This window comes from Catharus ustulatus, chromosome 1, assembly GCF_009819885.2.
Source record: "Catharus ustulatus isolate bCatUst1 chromosome 1, bCatUst1.pri.v2, whole genome shotgun sequence".
Lineage (NCBI taxonomy): Eukaryota > Metazoa > Chordata > Aves > Passeriformes > Turdidae > Catharus > Catharus ustulatus.
The window spans coordinates 164,749,790-164,773,113 of NC_046221.1; the positions used below are offsets into that span (position 1 = coordinate 164,749,790).

General features: G+C 53.3%; 4 protein-coding genes across 4 annotated transcripts in view; 2 read left to right on the top strand and 2 right to left on the bottom strand.

Annotated features, from left to right (window-relative positions):
• LOC116994948 (erythroblast NAD(P)(+)--arginine ADP-ribosyltransferase-like) overlaps positions 1-14,205 on the bottom strand; it is a 268,873-nt gene extending 254,668 nt beyond the window's left edge. Inside the window, exon 1 of the mRNA XM_033056972.1 lies at positions 14,100-14,205. The gene's annotated coding sequence lies outside the window, so the exon portion shown is untranslated. The remainder of the gene's footprint in view (positions 1-14,099) is intronic.
• Positions 1-23,324, top strand: part of LOC116999522 (NAD(P)(+)--arginine ADP-ribosyltransferase 2-like) — a 703,496-nt gene that overhangs the window by 19,995 nt on the left and 660,177 nt on the right. The gene's annotated exons all lie outside the window — the stretch shown is intronic.
• Positions 1-23,324, top strand: part of LOC116994778 (erythroblast NAD(P)(+)--arginine ADP-ribosyltransferase-like) — a 55,726-nt gene that overhangs the window by 4,793 nt on the left and 27,609 nt on the right. The gene's annotated exons all lie outside the window — the stretch shown is intronic.
• Positions 19,455-23,324, bottom strand: part of LOC116994801 (erythroblast NAD(P)(+)--arginine ADP-ribosyltransferase-like) — a 66,624-nt gene continuing 62,754 nt past the window's right edge. The window contains exon 2 of the mRNA XM_033056764.1: positions 19,455-19,724. Within this exon, the coding sequence (XP_032912655.1) occupies positions 19,639-19,724 (86 nt within the window). The 3' untranslated portion in view covers positions 19,455-19,638. The remainder of the gene's footprint in view (positions 19,725-23,324) is intronic.

Consider the following 23,324-nt stretch of genomic DNA (forward strand, 5'->3'; position numbering starts at 1 on the left):
CAGCCACAGCTTCTCTGGGCATCCTGTGCCAGGCCATCCCCACCCTCACAGGGCAGGAGTTTATAGGAAGATGGGCGGTGATGTCCGTGAAAAACGACACAGTGGTTCGAGGTCTTTAGGAGTGTTCAAAATGGGTCTTGATGTCTCCACATGAGAAGATGTGAAGTTTGTCACAGCACCCAGGTGATTTCAGCCAAGAGTTTGTGTGGGATACTGGTGAAAGCCAGGGAAAGATGCAGCTTGAGCTTTCTTAAGCTGCTCAAAGGAGAGCAAAAGAGAAAGAATAAATAACAGAGATGAGCAACTGCTTTTGGAAGGGTAGGATGTCTGAGAGATGTGATGTTTGGGTGAAAGCATGTTTGCAAGGGCTGTCACCTTCCTTGGAGCAATCAGTTTGAGTATATCCTGGTTCTGTGATCTAATCCATAAAATCATCCATTACCTTTTCTCCCCATGGACGGAAAACATCAACGGAAAACTCGAGGACGACATCCCATCTGTTGGTAGCTATTCCACCATCCTTCTCTCTCTCCCTCTCCCCTTTTACTTCATTTTCCTTTTCCTCTCTCTCTCCTCTATCATAAACTAAGCTGTTGGCACTGAATAAAGTGCATTGTTGCTTGCTGCAGAAGAAAACTTGAGTCCCTCGCTGTTTGTCTTTGGCACTCTGGGATTGAACGAACCATCGCGACTCCCGCGCGAGTTGGGTGGATTGTGACACCTGTTAATTGCTCGTTAGTGCTGCAAACGCCAGCGCTGGTGCAGGTCAGAACTCAGATTCCCAATGTGTGCTCGGTGCAGTGTCTGCAGAATGAGAGTTGAGAAAGGAACACAAGTGATAATTTTGACTGCAAAGTGAGGGTGTCTGGTACTCAAAGATGACCCCGATGTCGGCATCTCCCAAGGGATCTCCAGACTTTAACAGAGCCTTGGAGATCTTTGTGTATCAAAGACAGCACCCAAAATATGGGACGCTTGTTAGAACAACTCAATCACAAAACAACTGTGAGATGCAGCAGTGACTGTTCTCCTCACCCAGAGACCACAAAATTCAGTCTGAGAAAGCAGTTTGTGGTAAATACTCTGCTCGCTGCAACCACAGGATGTGAAACCAAGGGTGGAGCTCACAGTGTCACAAAGAGCTCTGGAAGAGGCAGCAGGAGAAAGAGCAAACAGAGGAACTCACTTGAGATCTGCTTTGGGCATTGCTCATGCACACGGAGCCACATGGAAAGAAAGAAATCCATTCCCAGCACAGGGATCTGTGATTAAACATGAACAGGAAATATTGTCCCTCCTCAATAGCACCCAAAGAAGGGGCCGTGCCACAGCCCAGGGCACAGCAGCTCGGGGGTTGCCAAATCTGGGGGGAAATAGCCCGGCAATAAAGCACCTGGTGTTAATTCCTGATAAAGGAATTTCACCACCAGAGGGGAGGCCTGGATAGAGCTGGGCAGATGGAAAATTGGCTGCTTACAGAAAAGGCCCCAGTAAAGAGGCTGGGTGGGTGATAACTCCCAAAAACCAGGGCAGGCCCACCCCGACTGAGGCTGCAGTTGGTGAAGGAGAGAAACACCAGCCAAGCTCTGGGGAGTCCATGGGATTGGGACAGGTTATCCCCAGGTTTGGGGTGCCTGCAGAGATGTCATCTAGTAGGGGACCTCATTTGGTGTCTGGGGTGTGACAGCAACCCAGTGAGCAGTGGGGAGTGGGACTGGGGGCACTGAGGTGGGGTGGGATCCCAGGATTGGGGTCCTGGGGCTTGCGAAATAAGAGAGAGAAAAGAAAGTTTTAGTTCCCCTGAAGGTGTTGGATAGGGCTGAGAAATGAAACAATAGCAGAAAAATATCACAGGATATAAAAGTGGGGACACCGCAGGGCAGAGATTCCTGGAGCTGAGGGTGGAACAGATGAATTGAACTCATGTTTTTGTCCTGTTCTGTAACACAGAAGCTGCCACACCCAACAAAAGCTCAAGGCAAGGTGATGCAGGATATTGATGCACTCAGTGAAAACCACATCCTGCAGCCCCTTTTATGGCTCCCAAGGGGAGTAAAATTGTCACCTAAAAGAGGCGGAACCATACAAATTATTGACGATAAAAGCCTGGGTCTGTGTTTGCTAAGAAGCCCATTTATTGAACATTTATAATTAGGGTGGCAGAGCCCCCCTGATCTGCAGGAGCAGGAGAGATCCGCTGTGAGTCCGAGCTGATCAAGAATTCCGGTTTTCTGGTACCTCCAGCTGTGCCAGGGAGTTCACTCCAGGTGATTTTGGTATCAGGGGCTGGGGGACACTGGGGACACTGGTGGGGACAGGGGACTGTGGGATTGGGGTCTGGGGGGACACTGGGGGTGTCACAGGACTGGGATTGGGGTCATGGGGTGCTCTGGGGTAAAGTGAGGGGGGACATGGGATGGTGAGAGTGGGATTGGGGTCATGGGGGGCTGGGACACACTGTGGGGGTAGGGGGTGATGCCCGGATTTGGGTTGAGGTTCTGGGGTGACACCAAAGAAATTGGAGAGTGGTATTGGGGTGTGGGGACAGGCTGAGGGGAACTCTGAGGGGCTCAGGGAGTGACCCCAGGATTTGGGATGGGGTCCTAGGGGGGCTGAGGGGAATTGTAATCATGGGAGTAGGACTGGGCTTCTGTGGGGGCCATGGTGCTGTGGGATTGGGATTGGGGTCCTTGGGGGATGTTGGAGATGCAAAAGTGACCCCACAAATAACCCCACAATTTGGGATCAGGGACCCTGGACGTGTGCTGGGCTCTCCTGGCCAGGAGTGCCTCCCTTCCCCTAAGCTGACCCCACTGCCCTCCCCAGTCCCGCACTAACGAACCATCCCTGTGTCACCTCCGTGTCCCCTCTGTGTCCCCTCAGTGTCCCCCAGTGTCCCCCAGTGTCCACACTGCTCCCTGTGGCCTCTCCCCTCCATGGCCCTCCTGGCTCTCACCCTGGTACTGCTGGCAATGACCATGGCCACCATGGCCACCACGATGAAGCCCCTGGACATGGCCTGGGACTCCTTCGATGACCAGTACCAGGGCTGTGGCCCTGCCATGGAGGAGGCATTGCTGGCCCTGAACCGCTCCGAGTTCCAGAAGAATCCTCTGTTTGCCAAGGTCTGGCCAAAGGCTGTGGCCAGGTGGCACACTCAGAGGTCGCCTGTGTCCTCTCTGTCGTCCTCAGCCCAGGCCATCGCCATCAGGGTCTCTCAGGTGCCTGGCCTACGCAATTATTTCAATAAGTATGTGAGCGTTGTCGGGCGCTCCCCACAGGAATACCGGGACAATTTCCACTTCAAAACGCTGCATTTCCTGCTGACCAATGCTGTGGCCACGCTGAGGGCCGTACAGATTGGGCAGAACTGTCAGTGTGTGATCCACGCTGTGCCAAACTGCAAGTTCTATGCAAATCCTGGTGACGTCGTCCGATTGGGTCAATTCGCATTGTCCTGGGGTTGCATTGATGACATCCACAGTGTGGAAACTGGCACGGTGTTCCAGGTGCAGACATGTCACGGTGTGGACATCAAGGCATTCATTGGAGAAACTGACACTAAAGTGGTGCTGATCCCACCCTTTGAGAAGTTCAAGGTCACCAAAGTCATTGATTATGGGGAAAAGGTGGAGATCCACCTCAACTCCATCGGAACCTACAGCAAATACAACTGCGAATGGCTGAAAGGTAGGGACAGCCTGGGGCCATGGGGACACCCACTGGGGCCATGGGGACACCCCTGATGAGGCACAGGGGAAAATGAGAGTGACTGGGGATGGGGGACAGCGACAGAGGCACTCACAGTGTGTATGGGGACAAGGACACCCTGTGCTGGGGACACCAGGTCTCGGGACAGGAACACGCACAGTGGGCATGGGGACAGGAACATTCATGACAGGGCACAGGGACCCCCACATCTAGCCCGGGACAGGGACACCCCCATTCCGACACTGTCCCTCCTCTCCACAGGCAGTGCTCTGGGGACAGGCCCTGTGTGCTGGACGTTGGTGGGTGGGATCCCCTACGACACCCCCTGATTCCCTGCCACCCTCTGTAATTGTCACCTCATGGGCCCCATCTCTCCTGTCACCCCTTGACCCTGTTATGGTCACCCCCTGATCCCCCCTCACTCCCCCTTGTCTACCTGACCCCCCTCTTTATCCCCCAGGTGGGAGCGTCCCCAGGGCCCCCTTTCACATTGGAGGACTCCTGCTGGCCACCACAGCCCTGGCAGTGGCCACCGGGATCCTCTGAGCCATGAAGCCGCCAAGGTCACCAGGCTCACTGTGGTCACCACGATCACCGAGACCACCAGGACCCCCAGAGAAATGAGGTTATCAAGGCTACCAAGGCCGCCATGGCCACTATGGCCACCTTGACCACATGGCCTCCATGAGGTCGCTGTGGTCACCACTGGCCACTGTGACCACCATGGTTACCAACACTTCCTGAGCCACAAGGCAGCCACAGCCACTGTGGTCACTGTGGCCGCCAAGGACATTGTGCAGAATAATTATATAAAATAAATACATAGAAAGTATTGCACAATATCAATTCTCCTAAATAATTGTTTAAAAAAAATTGTATCCAAACGGGTCCCTAAATTAATGGGCTCAAAGGAAATCCTTGGCGAGTCTATTCTGCCCAGTGCTGTGTCCAATTCTGCCCAGTGCTGTGTCCAGTTCCGGGTTGCTCTGACCCAATCCTGTGTTCAGGATGACGCTGCCTGAACTGGGAGGTTGGACCAGGCGCCCACTCTGGGTCCTTCCATCCTGACTCATTCTGGGATTTTGGGATTCTGGGAGTTGTGGATTGGGAATTGCCCACTGGAGGGCAGCAGTGAGAGTGGGAAATCAGCTGCAGTTCCAGGTGCCACCAGCAGGCGGTAGCACAAGCCCGGTCCCGGGGTTCGGGAATGGTTCGGGATGGAGCGACCTTAAAGCGCGTCCGGGGCCCGCCCTGCCAGGCCAGGGACATCTTCCCCTGGGCCAGGCTGCTCCAGGGCCCGCCCAACCTGGCCTGGGACACGGCCAGGGACGGGGCAGCCACAGCTTCTCTGGGCAGCCTGTGCCAGGCCATCACCACCCTCACAGGGCAGGAGATTATAGGAAGATGGGCGGTGATGTCCTGGACATACGACTCAGCGGATCGGGGTCTTTAGGAGTGTTCAAAATGGGTCTTGATGTCTCCACACGAGAAGATGTGAAGTTTGTCACAGCACTCAGGTGGTTTCACCCGAGAGTTTGTGTGGGATACTGATGAACGCCAGGGAAAGGTGCAGCTTGAGTTTTCTCAAGCTACTCAAAGGAAAAGAGAAGAGAAAGAACTAATAACAGAGATGAGCACCTGCTTTTGGAAGGGTAGGATGTGTGAGAGACGTGATGTTTGGGTGAAAGCATGTTTGCAAGGGCTGTCACCTTCCTTGGACCAATCAGTTTGTGTATATCCTGGTTCTGTGATCTAATCCATAAAATCATCCATTACCTTTTCTCCCCACGGACGGAAAACAGCAGCAGAAGATTCGAGGACGACATCCCATCTGTAGGTTGCTATTCCACCATCCTTCTCTCTCTCCCTCTCCCCTTTTACTTCATTTCCCTTTTCCTCTCTCTCTCCCCTATCATAAACTAAACTGTTGGCACTGAATAAAGTGCATTGTTGCTTGCTGCAGAAGAAAACTTGAGTCCCTCGCTGTTTGTCTTTTGCACCCTGGGATCAAACGAACCATCGCGACTCCCGCGCGTGTTGGGCGGATTGTGACTCCTGTTAATTGCTCGTTAGTGCTGCAAACACCAGCGCTGGTGCAGGTCAGAACTCAGATTCCCAATGTGCGCTCGGTGCAGTGCCTGCAGAATGAGAGTTGAGAAAGGAACACAAGTGATGATTTTGGCTGCAAAGTGAGGGTGTCTGGTACTCAAAGATGGCCCCGATGTCGGCATCTCCCAAGGGATCTCCAGACTTTAACAAAACCCTTGGATTTTTTTGTGTATCAAAGACAGCAGCCAAACTGTGGGACGCTTGTTAGAACAACTCAATCACAGAACAACTGTGAGATGCAGCAGTGACTGTTCTCCTCATCCTGGAGGCCAGGAAATTCAATCTGAGACAGAAGTTTGTGGTAGATGCTTTGCTCACTGCAACCACAGGATGTGAAACCAAGGGTGGAGCTCACAGTGTCACAAAGAGCTCTGGAAGAGGCAGTAGGAGAAAGAGCAAACACAGGAACTCACTTGAGATCTGCTTTGGGCATTGCTCATGCACACGGAGCCACATGGAAAGAAAGAAATCCATTCCCAGCACAGGGATCTGTGATTAAATATGAACAGGAAATATTGTCCCTCCTCGACAACACCCAAAGAAGGGGCCGTGCCACAGCCCAGGGCACAGCAGCTCGGGGGTTGCCAAATCTGGGGGGTAAATAGCCCGGCAATAAAGCACCCTGGTGTTAATTCCTGATAAAGGAATTTCACCGCCAGAGGTGAGGCCTGGATAGAGCTGGGCAGATGGAAAATTGGCTGCTTACAGAAAAGGCCCCAGTAAAGAGTGTGGGTGGGTGATAACTCCCAATAACCAGGCCAGGCCCACCCCGACTGAGGCTGCAGTTGGTGAAGGAGAGAAGCACCAGCCAAGCTCTGGGGAGTCCATGGCATGGGGACAGGTCATCCCCAGGTTTGGGGTGCCTGCAGAGATGTCATCTGGTAGGGGACCGCATTTGGTGTCTGGGGTGTGACAGCAACCCAGTGAGCAGTGGGGAGTGGGACTGGGGGCACTGGGGGTATGTGGGACCATGGGATTGGGGTCCTGGGTGGGTGAGAAACAAGAGAGAGAACAGAAAGTTTCCATTCCCCTGAAGGTGCAGGATGGGGCTGAAAGATGAAAGACTAGTAGAAAAATATAAAAGGATGTAAAAGTCGGGAAACTACAGGGAAAATGTTTCTGGAGTCAGTGGAGAAACAAATTAAGGGGAGCTGCACTAAAAGGTTTCTGGCAAGTTCTTTAGCGTAGAAGCTGCAGCACCAACCAAAAGTGAAACTTCCAAGCAAGGTGAGGCAAGATACTGAGGCACTCAGAGTCAACCACATCCTCTGACACCATTTTGTGAAGCCTGGGTAGAAAAACTCTGTCTTAAAAAGTGTAGAGCCATACAAATTATTTACAGAGAAAGCCCTGGTTCTGTGCTAGCTAAGCAGCCCATTTTAATGAATATTTATAATTAGGGTGAATCAATTCCTCGTGGAAAAGCCCCCCTGAGCTGCAGGAGCAGGAGAGATCCGCTGTGAGTCCGAGCTGATCAAGAATTCCGGCTCTCTGGTACCTCCAGCTGTGCCAGGGAGTTCACTCCGGCTGATTTGGGTAACAGGGGTTGGGGGGACACTGGGGACACTTGGGGAGGACAGGGGACTATGGGATTGGGGTCTAGGGGGACACTGGGGGTGTCATGGGAGTGGGATTGGGGTCATGGAGTGCTCTGGGGGAAAGTGAGGGGGGACACGGGATGGTGGGAGTGGGATTGGGGTAATGGGGGGCTGGGACACACTGTGGGGGTAGGGGGTGATGCCCGGATTTGGGTTGAGGTTCTGGGGTGACACCAAAGAAATTGGGGAGTGGGAGTGGTATTGGGGTGTGGGGATAGGCTGAGGGGAACACTGAGGGGCTCAGGGAGTGACCCCAGGATTTGGTCTGGGGTCCTGGGGGGTCTGAGGGGAATTGTAATCATGGGAGTAGGATTGGGCTGCTAGGGGCGCCGTGGTGCTGTGGGATTGGGATTGGGGTCCCTGGGGGTCTGGGGGACTTGGGGAGGCAAAAGTGACCCCAGGATTTGGGATCAGGGAACACAGACATGATCAGGGGTCTTCTGGCCAGGAGTGTCTCCCTTCACCTGGGCTGACCCCACTGCCCTCCCCAGTCCCTCACTGAGGAACCCTCCCCGTGTCCCCTCCCCAGTCCCTCAGTGTGACCTATGTGTCCCCTCAGTTTCACCTCTGTGTCACCCAGTGTCAACTCCATGTCCCCTCTGTGTCCCCTCTGTGTCCCCCTGTGTCCCCTCTGTATCCCCTCTGTGTCCCCTCGGTGTCCCCTCGGTGTCCCCCAGTTTCCTCTCCGGTCCCTGTGGATTCTCCCCTTTGTGGTCTTCCTGGCTCTCACCCTGGCACTGCGGGTAATGAACGAGACCGCCAGGGCCTCCACGGTATACCCCCTGGACATGGCCCCGGGCTCCTTCGATGACCAGTACCAGGGCTGTGGCCCTGCCATGGAGGAGGCATTGCCGGGCCTGATCTGCTCCGAGTTGCAGAAGAATCCTCGCTTCGCTGAGGTCTGGCCAAAGGCTGAGGCAGAGTGGCAGAAATTGGGGTCCCCTGTGTCCCCTCTGTCGTCCCCAGACCAGGCCATTGCCATCATGGCCTATGTGGCGCCTAACCTGCACGACTATTTCAATGTGAACGTGAGCGCTGTCGGGCGCTCCCCCCAGGAATACCGGGACAATTTCCACTTCAAAGCGCTGCATTTCCTGCTGTCCAAAGCCGTGGCCACGCTGAGGGCCGCTCAGGGGCAGAAATGTCAGAGTGTGATCCATCTGGCAGGCTACAAGTTCTATGCAAATCCTGGTGACATCATTCGGTTCGGTCAATTTGCACGGTCGTGGGGTGCCATTGGTGACAGTGAGTCAGCCGCCACGGTGTTCAAGGTGCAGATGTGTCATGGCGCGGACATCAGCACATTCACTGGAGCTCCCAACCATCTTACAGTGCTGATCCCACCCTATGAGAAGTTCAAGGTCACCAATGTCAGTCGTTATCTGTGGAGGATGGAGATCAGCCTCGAATCCATCGGGACCTACAGCAAATACAACTGCGAGTGGCTGAAAGGTGGGGACACCCACTGGGGCCATGGGGACAGCCATGATGAAGCACTGGGGACAATGACACTGGTTGGGAATGGGGGACAGGGACGGGGGCCACCCATGGTGTGTGTGGGGACAAGGACACCCTGTGCTGGGGACACCAAGTGTGGGGACAGGGCAGAGGGATGGGAACCTGCACATCTGGGAAGGAACAGGGACAGGGACACCCACATTCCGACCCTGTCCCTCCTCTCCACAGACAGTGCTGTGGGGACAGGCCCTGTGTACTGGATGTGGGTGGACTGGGGTCCCCCATGGCACCCCCTGATCCCCTGTCACTCCCTGTCACCTGTCACCTCATGGCCCCCATCTCTCCTGTCACCCCTAGCCCCCATTTTGTCCACCCTCCACCCCCTCACTCCCCCATGGTCACCCTTACCCCCCTCTTTGTCCCCCAGGTGGGAGCATCCCCAGGGCCCCCTTTCACATTGGAGGACTCCTCCTGGCCACCACAGCCCTGGCAGTGGCCACTGGGATCCTCTTAACCATGAAGTCACCAAGGTCACCAGGGTCACTGCGGCCGCCATGATCACCAAGACCACCAGGACTCCCAGAGAAACAAGGCCACAAAGGCTACCAAGGCCACCACTGCCACTATGGCTACCTTGGCCACCATGGCCTCCATGTGGTCACTGCGACCAGTGCTGGCACTGTGACCACTGCAGCCACCACAGGCCCTGTGGCCACAGTGCCACAAGGACATTGTGCAAAACAATTACATAAAATACTTATATCAAAAAAATGGTATCAAATAAATTCTATTAAATTGTTCTATCAAAACAATTATGTAAATAATTGTATTAAATTAATTGTATAAAAACCAATCTATTAAATTACTCTATATAAACAGATCCATTTAAAAATTTTGTCGAAGCAGCAAAAAGAGACAATTCCCAAGCAGGGCTCGATGTCATTCCCCACCCCACACCCATGACAGTGTCTCTTCCTCTCGGCCTCATGGAGGATTCTTGGGGAGCACCCCATTCCCAAGGGAGGAACCTCACACCCATTTCAATCCCAGCAGGAATACGGGACAGGAATCTCTGTCTGAGAGGGGACTGGATGTTCCCAGGGTCAGGTGATACACAAGGGGGCATTGGGAGGAGCGGGGTTGGAAATCAGAGTGACAGTGCCTGTGTGCACTGCCCAGTGAGGCACATCGGGAGTGCCGTGTCCGGTTCTGTCCAGTGCTGTGTCCAGTTCTTTCCAGTGCTGTGTCCAGCTCTGCCCAGTGCCATGTCCAGTTCTGGGCTGCTCTGACCCAATCCTGTGTTCAGGATGACGCTGCCTGAGCTGGGAGCTTGGACCAGGTGCCCACTCTGGGTCCTTCCATCCTGACTCATTCTGGGATTTTGGGATTCTGGGAGTTGTGGATTGGGAATTGCCCACTGGAGGGCAGCAGTGAGAGCGGGAAATCAGCTGCAGTTCCGGGTGCCACCAGCAGGCAGCAGCACGAGCCTGTCCCCGGGGGTCAGGAATGATTCAGGATGGAGCGACCTTAAAGCGCATCCGGGGCCAGCCCTGCCAGGCCAGGGACATCTTCCCCTGGGCCAGGCTGCTCCAGGGCCCACCCAGCCTGGCCTGGGACACGGCCAGGAACGGGGCAGCCACAGCTTCTCTGGGCAGCCTGTGCCAGGCCATCACCACCCTCACAGGGCAGGAGATTATAGGAAGATGGGCGGTGATGTCCGTGAAAAACGACTCAGTGGGTCGGGGTCTTTAGGAGTCTTCAAGATGGGTCTTGATGTCTCCACATGAGAAGACGTGAAGTTTGTCACAGCACCCAGGTGGTTTCACCCTAGAGTGTGTGGGATACTGGTGAAAGCCAGGGAAAGATGCAGCTTGAGTTTTCTCAAGCTACTCAAAGGAAAAGAGAAGAGAAAGAATTAATAACAGAGGTGAGCACCTGCTGTTGGCAGGGTAGGATGTGTGAGAGATGTGATGTTTGGGTGAAAGCATGTCTGCAAGGGGTGTCACCTTCCTTGGATCAATCAGTTTGATTCTATCCTGGTTCCGTGATCTAGTCTATAAAAGTCTGATTGCTTCTATAACAAATTCCTTTTTTCTGCCTATGAAGGAAGCCATGTGTTGCTACACTTTTTGCCTCTCCTAGCACTACAGCAATAACTTTGAACTCCCAAACTTTAGGGTAATGGGAGAATTGGGTCCCACAAGGTCTCTTTCATAACCCTGACAGCCTGAACTTCTGTCAGGAGCCGTCAGGGGATCAGTGGAACCCTGTCCACTCTGCAACGCCTGCCTGAGAATTGCCCCTCATGTGGGGAAGAAGGCTTGGGAGCACGGGGGGAGGAAGGAGAGAAAGGGGTTTTTAATTGGGGACCCAAACCAGAAACATTCCACAATTTTTCACCTATCTTTACAATAATGTGAAAGAGAGGAATAAATATAGCAACTGGTAAGCCTCCCTCAGCCTGAGTCTTATACAACTTTTTCCCTACACTGTCCCAAAAACAAATCAAAAAACCAGAATCCCCTATAGTGTTCGGAAACTATTTAAAAATCCAATGATCAAAATTTTCATGATTCCCCATATAAAACTTATATTCCCCTATTCAAGGGCACCACAACTTGGTAATGGATGCCTCTTTCAGGAGGGCTAAACTTAGGGTGAATGAGCTCGTTACCCATCCTGGAGCTTCATTCCCATGCCCAGGGGTAAAAGGGAAATTTAAAGGAAAACACCCAAATATATAATTAAATCAGAACACAATCCCCAATATTGATTCCAACTTCTCTTTTGGTAGGTGAGGCTCCTTGAGTCAAGTCAAGACTTCTGGTCAGGTGCTCAACCCCTCCACCAGTCCATGGGATTCTTCTCCCAGGCATTGAGTGGAGGATCCTGGTCACACCTTGGATTGACCTCGCTGAAACGTGAGTGGTTTTTGGGGAAGCAGCAACCCAAAAGTGACTTGTGTCCTGCACCTGATGCGTCAGGAGTCGCTTCTCCAGGAACCCCCAAGCAGAGGTCCCAGTTCGGGCGCCACTTTCTTTGTTTTGATACAAATATTTAATGAAATTGTGTTGATAGAAATTTCAATAGACTTGTTGTATAAAATTGACTTGATGCAATTATTTAATAGAATTGTTTTGATAGAATTGATGTGATACAATTTTTTAAGAGAACTTCTTTGCACAATGTCCTTGATGGTCACAGTGGCCACAGTGGTTGTGGTAGCTTTGGGGCTCAGAGGATCCCGGTGGCCACTGCCAGGGCTGTGGTGGCCAGGAGGAGTCCTCCAATGTGAAAGGGGGCCCTGGGGACACTCCCACCTGTGGAATAAAGAGGGGAGTCAGGGGGGATCATGGGGGAGTGAGGGGGTCGGGGGTGACCGTAACAGGGGCTGGGGGTGACAGGAGAGATGGGGGCCATGAGGTGACAGTGACAGGGAGTGACAGGGGATCAGGGGGTGCCATGGGGGATCCCAGCCCACCCACGTCCAGCACACAGGGCCTGTCCCCACAGCACTGTCTGTGGAGAGGAGGGACAGGGTCGGAATGCCGGTGTCCCTGTCCCTGTCCCCAACCAGATGTGGGGGTCCCCTTTCCTGTGCCCTCTCATGGATATTCCTGTCCCCATGCCCACTATGTGCATTCCTGTCCCCAGACTTTGTGTCCCCAGAACAGAGTGCCCTTGTCTCCACACACACCGTGGGTGTCCCTGACACCCATTGTCCCCTCTGCCTCATCAGGTCTGTTCCCATGGCCCCGGACTGTCCCCATCGCCCCAGTGTGTGTCCCCATGGCCCCAGGCTGTCCCCACCTGTCAGCCACTCGCAGTTGTATTTGCTGTAGGTCCCAATGGATTCGAGGTGGATCTCCACCTTCTCCCCATAATCAATGACGTTGGTGACCTTGAACTTCTCATAGGGTGGGATCAGCACCGTACGAGAGGAGGGATATCTAAACAATGCCTTGACATCTGCGCTGTGACACGTCTGCACCTGTAACACTGTCGCGACTTCCACACTGTTAATGTCATCAATGCAACCATATGACAATGCGAATTGACCCAAACGGACGATGTCACCAGGATTTGCGTATAACTTGTACTTTAGCTCCATGTGGATCACACACTGACATTTCTGCCCCTTCTGAGCAGCCCTCAGCATGGCCATGGTTTTGGTCAGCAGGAAATGCAGCGTTTTGAAGTGGAAATTGTCCTGGTATTCCTGGGCGGAGCGCCCGACAATGCTCACGTTCCCATTGAAATACTCGTACAGGTCAGGCGCTGCATAGGCCATGATGGCGATGGACAGGTCTGAGGATGACAGAGGGGACACAGGGGACCCCTCACTTGGCCACCTCTCCACGGCCTGAGACCAGACCTCGGCGAACAGAGGATTCATCTGCAACTCGGAGCGGTTCAGGTCCGGCAATGCCTCCTCCATGGCAGGGCCACAGCCCTGGTACTGGTCATCGAAGGAGTCCAGGGCCATGTCCAGGGGCTTCATCGCTATATCCCCAGTGGCCACGGTCATTGTCAGCAGTGCAAGGGTGAGAGCCAGGAGGGCCATGGAGGGGAGAGGTCACAGGGAGCTGTGTGGACACTGGGGGACACAGAGGGAACACAGAGGGGACACGGGGAGGGTTCCTCAGTGAGGGACTGGGGTGGGCAGTGGGGTCAGCCCAGGGGGAAGGGAGGCACTCCTGGCCAGGAGAACCCTGCACATGTCTGGGGTCCCTCACCCCAAATCCTGGGGTCACTTTTGCCTCCCCAACGTCCCCCAGTCCCCCAGGGACCCCAATAACAATCCCAATCCCACAGCACCACAGCCCCACAGCCCCCCCAGGAGTCCAATCCTACTCCAATGATCACAATTCCCCTCAGACCCCCCCAGGACCCCAGTCCAAATCCTGGGGTCACTCCCTGAGCCCCTCAGTGTTCCCCTCAGCCTGTCCCCACACCCCAATCCCACTCCCACTCCCCAATTTCTTTGGTGTCACCCCAGAACCTCAACCCAAATCTGGGCATCACCCCCTACCCCCACAGTGTGTCCCAGCCCCTCATGACCCCAATCCCACTCCCACCATCACATGTCCCCCCTCTCTTTCCCCCAGAGCTCCCCATGACCCCAATCCCACTCCCATGACACCCAGAGTGCCCCCCAGACCCCAATCCCACAGTCCCCTGTTCCCCCCCAAGTGTCCCCAGTGTCCCCCCAACCCCTGTTACCCAAATCAGCCGGAGTGAACTCCCTGGCACAGCTGGAGGTACCAGAGAGCCGGAATTCTTGATCAGCTCGGACTCACAGCGGATCTCTCCTGCTCCTGCAGCTCAGGGGGGCTCTGCCACCCTAATTATAAATGTTCAATAAATGGGCTGCTTAGCAAACACAGGTTTTTGTCGTCGATAATTTGAATGACTCCACCTCTTTTAAGTGATGATTTTACTTCCTGTGGACAGTACAAAGATGTGGTTTTCATGGAGCGCTCCAATATCCTGCATCGCCCCACCTCTAGTTTTTGATTTTGTTCAGCGCTGCCAATGTGGTGTTACAGAACTTGCCAAAAATACGATTTCAATTTATCTGTTTCGTCATCAACTCCAGCCACCTTTGCCCTGTGGTGTCCACACTTTTACATCCTTTGATATTTTTCTGCTATTGTTTCATCTCTCAGCCCTATCCAGCACCTTCAGGGGGAATGGAACTTTCTATTCTCTCTCCTTTTTCTCACCCCCAGGACCCCAATCCCACGGCCCCACATCCCCCCAGTGACCCCAGTCCCACTCCCCACTGCTCACTGGGTTGCTGTCACACCCCAGACACCAAACAGGGTCCCCTACCAGGTGACATCCCTGTAGGCACCCCAAACCGGGATAACCAGTCCCCATCCCATGGACTGCCCAGAGCTTGGCTGGTGGTTCTCTCCTTCACCAACTGCAGCAGAGTATCTACCACAAACTTCTGTCTCAGATTGAATTTCCTGGCACCTGGGTGAGGAGAACAGTCGCTGCTGCATCTCACAGTTGTTTTGTGGTTGAGTTGTTCTAACAAGAGTCCGACATTTTGGGTGCTGTCTTTGATACACAAAGATCTCCAAGGCTCTGTTAAAGTCTGGAGATCCCTTGCGAGATGCCGGCGTCGGGGTCATCTTTGAGTACCAGACACCCTCACTTTGCAGCCAAAATTATCACTTGTGTTCCTTTCTCAACTCTCGTTCAGTTTCCCCTCTTAGGCAGGACCAGGCTGCAACCCACAAAAAAACCTCTTCTGAATTTGTCATCTCTGCAGAACAATGAGAGGTTTTGCTGTTTAATATTGTTCATTTCTTTTTGTGCTGGAGAGTGCTTTGCCTGTTAAATAAACAGGTTTTATTTTCCACTTCTCTCCTAGAAAATACTTTCCCCAAACCATTAAGAAAAAAATGGCTTTGATCTGTTTCCTAAAAAGATACCCATTCAAAAGTTTCCTCCCAAATTTTCCCTAAACCAGGGCAGAATGCCGGGATGTGTTTGGGTGGTGAGGGGGTTCCAGTACAAGGTGAAGCCCGGCGAGAAAGTTCACTTTGTGCCCTGGTTTTGGGGCAAATTTGGGAGAAAAACCTCTGAATGGGATCCCTCTAGGAAACAGATTCAAGCAGTCCCTCCCCCAATGGCCTCGGGGAAATATTTTCTCAGAGAAAAGTGGAAAAAATCTGTTTATTTAACAGGCAAAGCACTCTCCAGCACAAGAATGAACAATAACAAACAGCAAAACCTCTCACAGCTCCGAAGAGATGACAAATTCAGCAGAGTCCATTCCGTGGGTTGCAGCCCGGCTCACTCAGGCTGTTTTTAACCCCTCTGGTGCTGGGAAATGTCACAGCCCAGGTGAGCCTCAGGTGTGAGCTCCTGGTGCTCCTCTGGGTTTTCAGTCCAGAGCAGGGTTGAACAATCCCAAGAAAGAGGAAAGCCCAGCTCACCTGGGCTGTGACATTTCCCAGCACCAAAAAAACCAAAAACAGCCTGAATGAGCTGGGCTGCACTCGCAGAAGGGACTCTGCTGAATTTGTCATCTCTTCAGAGTGGCAAGAGGTTTTACTGTTTGGTATTGCTCAATTTATGCTGGAAAGTGATTTGTCAGTTAAATAAACAAATTTCTTTTCCTCTTCTCTCCGAGATAAATATTTTCCCCAAACTGCTTAAGAAGGAAACTGTTTAAATCTGTTTCCTAAAAAAATACCCATTCCAAAGTTCCCTCCCATATTTGCCCTAAACCACGACAGAGTGCCAGGATGCTGCGAGGTGATGTCACAGGTGTGGGGACACTGGGAGGTGACATCACAGGGGGACATTCTCTGGGGGAACGGGGACGTGCAGTGGGTTGGGGACAAGGACACCCAGTGCTGGGGACACCCATGGCAAACAGGGGACAGGGACACCCACAGTGGGCACCCAGTGCTGGGGACAAGGACAGGGACAGCCATTGGTGGGCACAGGGCATGGGGACAACAGTGCCAGGTGAGGGGGACAGGGACAGGGACATCCAGTGCTGGGGACACCCCCTGGGGTTGGAGGGACAGGGGCACCCATGGCTGGGAACAGGGACAGGGATCTGGTGCTGGTCACCTGTGGCCCCCACATCCTCAGGGTCCAGGTGGGGCAGTGATTGTGATCTCTGTGGGAGATATCTCCTGTTAATGGGCCATGTTTTATAAACCAGGTGGGGCAGTGATCCTTATCTCTGTGGGAGATATCTCCTGTTAATGAGCCATATTTTATAAACCAGGTGGGCAGTGGTTCTTACCTCTGTGGAAGACATCTCCTGATGGGCCAGCTGTTAAAATCCAGGGGACAATGTTCTTTATCTTTTCCAGACCCCTCCTCCCTCCAGGAGATCTCTCCTGATCATGGGCCAGTGAGTCCCACTGTACAACTGATAAAATTCCATCATGCCATGGGAAGATGCTCCACCCAGGGGGAGGAGCCAAGCTTTTCCTACCTAGATAAAAACTGAGATTTGGAACATCAGAGCAGCTTTTCCCACTGCTTTCCATGAGCTACCAGAACTTTCTACAGGATCACAACTTCAACAAGAGCACTTCACCTGGACTGCTACCACCACCCTAACCGGAGGAGTGTCAGGTTGAATTCTGATCCTGCCACAGTTTTTCTTTTCTACTATTGCATATATTTTATTTTTTTCTCTTTTTTTTCCTATTAAATTTTATTGCTGACTTGGAGTCCCTCACTGGTTTTGCTTTCATATCAGTCCAGTCCCTGGCACTCTTTTGTGGCAAGACCCAATAAAGGCTCTCTGCTGAACCCCACACAAAGACTCCGTCTTGGTTCTGCATCCCCCAAAAGCGCTTCTCACCAAGGAACTGATGATCCCAGCGGCAAGGCGAGTGTACCTGTGCCCCCCAGAACACGTCTGTATAAAAATGCTTCTCCAGGGCAGTCACAGCACCTTGGGCACCGCCCTCTGCAGCGAGTGGCGCCCGAACAGGGATCTCTGCTCTGGGGTCCCTGGAGAAGCGACTCCTGATGCATCAGCTGCAGGACACAAGTCACTTTTGGGTTGCTGCGTTCCCAAAACCCCTCACATTTTACCAAGGGCAATCCAAGGGGGACCGGGACCCTCCACTCAATACCTGGGAGACGAATCCCAAGGACTGGTTGACGGGTTCAGCACCTGCCCAGAAGTCTTGAGTTGACCCCATGGGCCTCCCCTACCCAAAGAGAAATTGTAAGTTGGAATCAATATTCAGAATTGCATAGTGACTCAATTATATATTTGGGTCTTTTTGTTTAATTTTCCCTTTTACTTCTGGGCACGGGAACAAAGTTCCAGGATGGGCAATGAGCTCAGTCACCCTACGCTTGGCCCTCCTGAGAGGCATCCATTTCCAAGATCTGGTACCCTTGGATCAGGGGAATTTAAGTTTTCTTAGTGATATCTTAAAAATTTTGTTCATTGGATTTTTAAATACTTTCCCAACACTAGAGAGGACTCTGGTTTTTTGAATTCTTATTGGCACAGGGTATGGAAGAAGTTGTATCATGTTCAGGCTGAGAGAGACTTATCAGTTGCTATATTTATTCCTCTCTTTCACATTAATGTAAAGTTAGATGAAAAATTGTGGCAAGTTTTGGGTTTGGGTCCCCAGTTTAAAACCCCTTTCTCTCCTTCCTCCCCCTGTGCTCCCAAGCCTTCTTCCCCACATGAGGGGCCATTCTCAGGCAGGCGTTGCAGAGTGGACAGGGTTGCCACCAATCCCCTGACGGCTCCTGACAGAAGTTCAGGCTCTCAGGGTTGTGCAATAGACTTTGTGGGATCCAATTCTCCTATTACCCGAAAGTCTGGGAGTCCAAACTTATCACTATAGAGGTAGGAGTGGTGAAAAAAAATTAGCAACACACGGCTCCCTTCATAGGCAGAAAAAAGGAATTTGTCATAGAAGCAATCACACTTTTATGGACTAGATCACGGAACCAGGATAGAGTCAAACTGATTGATCCAAGGAAGGTGACAGCCCTTGCAGACATGCTTTCACCCAAACATCACGTCTCTCACACATCCTGCTCTGCCAACAGCAGGTGCTCATCTCTGGTATTAATTCTTTCTCTTCTCTTTTCCTTTGAGTAGCTTGAGAAAACTCAAGCTGCACCTTTCCCTGGCTTTCACCAGTATCCCACACAAACTCTCGGGTGAAACCACCTGGGTGCTGTGACAAACTTCACATCTTCTCATGTGGAGACATCAAGGCCCATTTTGAAGACTCCTAAAGACCCCGACCCACTGAGTCGCTCTTCAAGGACATCACCGCCCATCTTCCTATAAACTCCTGCCCTGTGAGGGTGGTGATGGCCTGGCACAGGCTGTCCAGAGAAGCTGTGGCTGCCCCGTCCCTGGCCGTGTCCCAGGCCAGGCTGGGCGGGCCCTGGAGCAGCCTGGCCCAGGGGAAGATGTCCCTGGCCTGGCAGGGCTGGCCCCGGACGCGCTTTAAGGTCCGAACCATTCCCGAGCCCCGGGGCCGGGCTCGTGCTGCCACCTGCTGGTGGCACCTGGAACTGCAGCTGATTTCCTGCTCTCACTGCTGCCCTCCGGTGGGCAATTCCGGAACTACAACTGCCAGAATCCCAAAATGCCAGAATGGGTCAGGATGGAAGGACCCAGAGTGGGCACCTGGTCCAAGCTCCCAGCTCAGGCAGTGTCATCCTGAGCACAGGATTGGGTCCAGAGCAGCCCAGAACTGGACATGGCACTGGGCAGAGCTGGACACAGCACTGAACAGAACTGGACACAGCACTGGACAGAACTGGACACGGCACTGGACAGAGGTAGATTCCCCATGGAATTGCTTTGATACCATTAATTTAGGAAACTGTTTGGATACAATTGATTTGAAACAATTATTTAAGAGAATTAATATGATACAATATTTCAAATATATTTATTTTATATAATTGTTCTGCACAATGGCCTTGGTGGCCACAGTGGCCAGAGTGGCTGTGGTAGCCTTGTGGCTCAGGGAGAATTGTTGACCATGGTGGTCACAGTGGCCTTGGTGCTTATGGTGACCATGGTGGCCAGAGTGGCTGTGGTGGCTGCAGTGGCCACAGTGCCAGTGGTGACCACAGTGACCACATGGAGACCATGGTGGCCAAGGCAGCCATAGTGTCAGTGGTGGGTTTGGTGGCATTGGTGACCTCGTTACTGTGGCAGTCCTGGTGGTCTTGGTGATAATGGTGGCCACAGTGACTATGGTGACCTTGGTGGTTTCATGGCTCAGAGGATCCCGGTGGCCACTGCCAGGGCTGTGGTGGCCAGGAGGAGTCCTCCAATGTGAAAGGGGGCCCTGGGGACGCTCCCACCTGGGGGACAAAGAGAAGGGTCAGGGGGACCATGGGGGAGTGATGGGGTCGGGGTTGGCCATAACAGGGGCTGGGTGTGACAAGAGAGATGGGGGACATGGGGTGACAGTGACAGGGAGTGACAAGGGATCAGGGGGTCCCTTTCCCCGTGCCCTGTCATGGATGTTAATGTCCACACGCTCACTGAGCTCATTCTTGTCCCCACAACTGGTGTCCCCAGCACAGGTTGTCCTTGTCCCCACACACGCCGTGGGTGCCTCTGTCCCTGTACCCCATCCCCAGTCAGTGTCATTGTCCCCCGTGCCTCATCAGGGGTGTCCCCACGGCCCCAGTGGGTGTCCCCATGGGCCAGGTTTTCCCCACCTCTCAGTTGTATTTGCTGTCCCCACTCGCAGTTGTATTTGCTGTAGGTCCCGAAGGAGTTGAGGTGGATCTCCACCTTCTCCTCATCTTCAATGACTTTGGTGACCTTGAACTTCTCAAAGGGTGGGATCACCACCTCATCCATGTAGAAATTTCCAGTGAATGCATTGATGTCCGCGCTGTGACATGTCTGCACCTTGAATACCGTGGGGGTCCTCAACCTGTGGAAGCTGCTATTGCAGCGCGATGCCAACGCGAATTCACCGAAGCGGACGATGTCCCCAGGCTTTGCCTTGTACCGTATGAAGTGCTCACCCAGGAACGCCAAGTGACATTGCTGCCCCTGAGCAGCCATCAGTGTGGCCAGGGCGTCGGTCAGCAGGAAATGCAGAGTTTTGAAGTGGAAATTGTCCCGGTATTCCTGGGGGGAGCGCCCGGCCACTCTCACTTTGTCGTTGAAGTACACGTGCAGGAGAATCGAGGTGTAGGCCCTGATGGCGATGGCCTGGTCTGAGGATGACAGAGGGGACACAGGGGACCCCCGCCTCTCCCAAGCAGCCACGGCCTCAGACCAGTACTTGGCGAAGCGAGGATTCTTCTGGAACTCGGAGCGGTGCAAGGCTGGCAATGCCTCCTTCATGGCAGGGCCACAGCCCAGGTACTGGTCATCGAAGGAGTCCAGGGCCATGTCCAGGGGCTTTTCCTTAATGGTCCTGGTGGCCACGGTCATTGCCAGCAGTGCCAGTGTGAGAACCAGGAGGACCATGGAGGGGAGAGGCCACAGGGAGCAGTCTGGACACTGGGGGACAGAGAGGCGACAGGGAGGTGACATTGGGGGACACAAAGGGGACACCAAAGTCACACGGGGAGGTTTCCTCAGTGAGGGACTGGGGCATAAACACCCGTGGGGCCAGCCCAGGGGGAAGGGAGGCAATCCTGGCTAGGACACCGATGTACATGTCCAGGGTCCCTCATCCCAAATCCTGGGGTCACTTTTGCATCCCCAAGGTCCCCCAGCCCCCACGGACCCCAATCCCACAGCACCACAGCCCCCTTAGCAGCCCAATCCTACTCCCGTGATTCCCCTCAGCCCCACCAGGACCCCGGCCCAAATCCTGGGGTCACTCCCTGAGCCCCTCAGTGTTCCCCTCAGCCTGTCCCCACACCCCAATCCCACTCCCAGTCCCCAATTTCTTTGGTGTCACCACAGAACCTCAACCCAAATCCGGGCATCACCCCCTACCCCCACAGTGTGTCCCAGCCCTCCATGACCCCAATCTCACTCCCACCATCCCGTGTCCCCCTCACTTTCCCCCAGAGCACCCCATGACCCCAATCCCAGCCCCACCACACCCCCATTGCCCCCCAGACCCCAATCCCACAGTCCCCTGTTGTCCCCAAGTGTCCCCAGTGTCCCCCCAGCCCCTGATACCCAAATAAGTCGGAGTGAACTCCCTGGCACAGCTGGAGATACCAGAGAGCCGGAATTCTTGATCAGCTCAGACTTACAGCAGATCTCTCCTGCTCCTGCAGCTCAGGGGGGCTTTGCCACTGCGTGTTTATCCACCCTAATTATAAATATTCAGTAAAATTAGCTTCTTGCCTAGTAGCGGACCAACATGTGTCCTGGCTCATCCTCTTTAAAGATTGATTCCCGCGCGCTAAACCTGTTTTAGGGCAGTCGTTGCTCCTGACTTCCGCAATGTCGTCATCACTTGAACGGAACTTTCGCTTCCGCTTCTCTTACAGAATTCTCAGAAGCTCCTGACTTCTCTTTATCTACCTCTCCACTGGCTCCAGCCACGTTTATCATGGTGTGTGCACACTTTTACACTCTTTTATATTTTTCTGCTGTTGTTTCATCTTGCAGTCCTATCCAGCACCTTCAGAGGAACTGAAACTTTCTATTCTCTCTTATTTCTCACCCCCAGGTGCTGCTCTCAGGTGCGGAGCTTCTCGGTAGTTTACAGTGGGAGAATCTCCCCTCCGCTCCGGGCTCCGATCTTTTCCCCGCCGCCGTGCGCTCTCCAAACTGCTGGAGCGAACCAAAGCGTCAGACATTCCCCGCATCCCTCGGTATGGATCGGAACTCACGGGCCGTCTCTCGGGAGTGCTCTCTCTGCAGAACCGGACCCTCGCTCCTCACTGACGCTGCGATCCGAGAATTCGCTACCGTGGTGCGCAGCTCTCGTGGCGGAGCCAGTGTTCCCCCTCCCTTCGGCTGTATTCTTTCTCTTTCTCTAATCTGCTCATCAATCAAAGCTCTTAATTCATCTAGCTCTCTTTCCTGCTCCCCGCGCTCACCCTTCTCGGCACAATTCGAGCGCTCAGCATAAGAATAACCACGATCAGCATCTGAATGCTGTGCCTGAGCTCTAGCCCGCCGGCGAAGGCGACAAAGGAGGAAAAAATCTGTCCCCGAGGGTTGTTATTAACTCCTAAAGGGACACCACAGGACACTCGGTGGGCAGACCCGAAGCTGGCGTGCACAAGGAAGTATCTAGTTCCAGTTTTTCTGGGCTTGACACGGACTGCAAGACCGCGCCTTCATCGCTCCGGACTGCCTGCAGAGCCTGCAACTCTGTTTTGGGCAGTGCTGATGGTAAGGACGGGATTACCGTATCTTCCCCCAAAAGAACTCTCGCGCAAATGCCGGGAAAACAGCGGCAGGGTTGCCTGATTCTAACTCCGCTTCTACCCCTGCTGCGGCCGTTCTCTCTGCTTTTATTTGCTTTAATACCGGCATTACTACCGTCCGAACTGTGCTAAGTCCTTTGGTGTCTCTCGAGCCATCGCTCATGGCATCCCAAAGATTCTCACCCAGTCTTTAAGGATACGGAAAACACTTCTAGGGGTAGCAAAAAATCCTTTGTCCTGACCCCACCTCAGAAACTTTTTTAAACCCTCTGAGTCACGTTTGACTTCTCTCATAGAGAGGATACGCTGGAGGACGTGTAACATTGCCTGTTCTTCTTTCAACAGAGCTTTCCACATCCTCCAGCCGCGGTCACTCACCTTATTACCGGAGTTCTTCGCCGTGCAGCACACGCGTTGTTCTCGGAGCTTTTCTCAGGATCCTCTCGGTCCCGTGCCCCGCGGCTTCCTTCTGAGAGGAACGCTGGATTTGTCTTTACAAACAAACTGTGGGTCTGCTGGTAGATGAGACTAGCACTGAGAGATAGAAGAAATAATGGGATTGATTGCACTGATTGATGAATGGAGAAAGATATTTGCCTT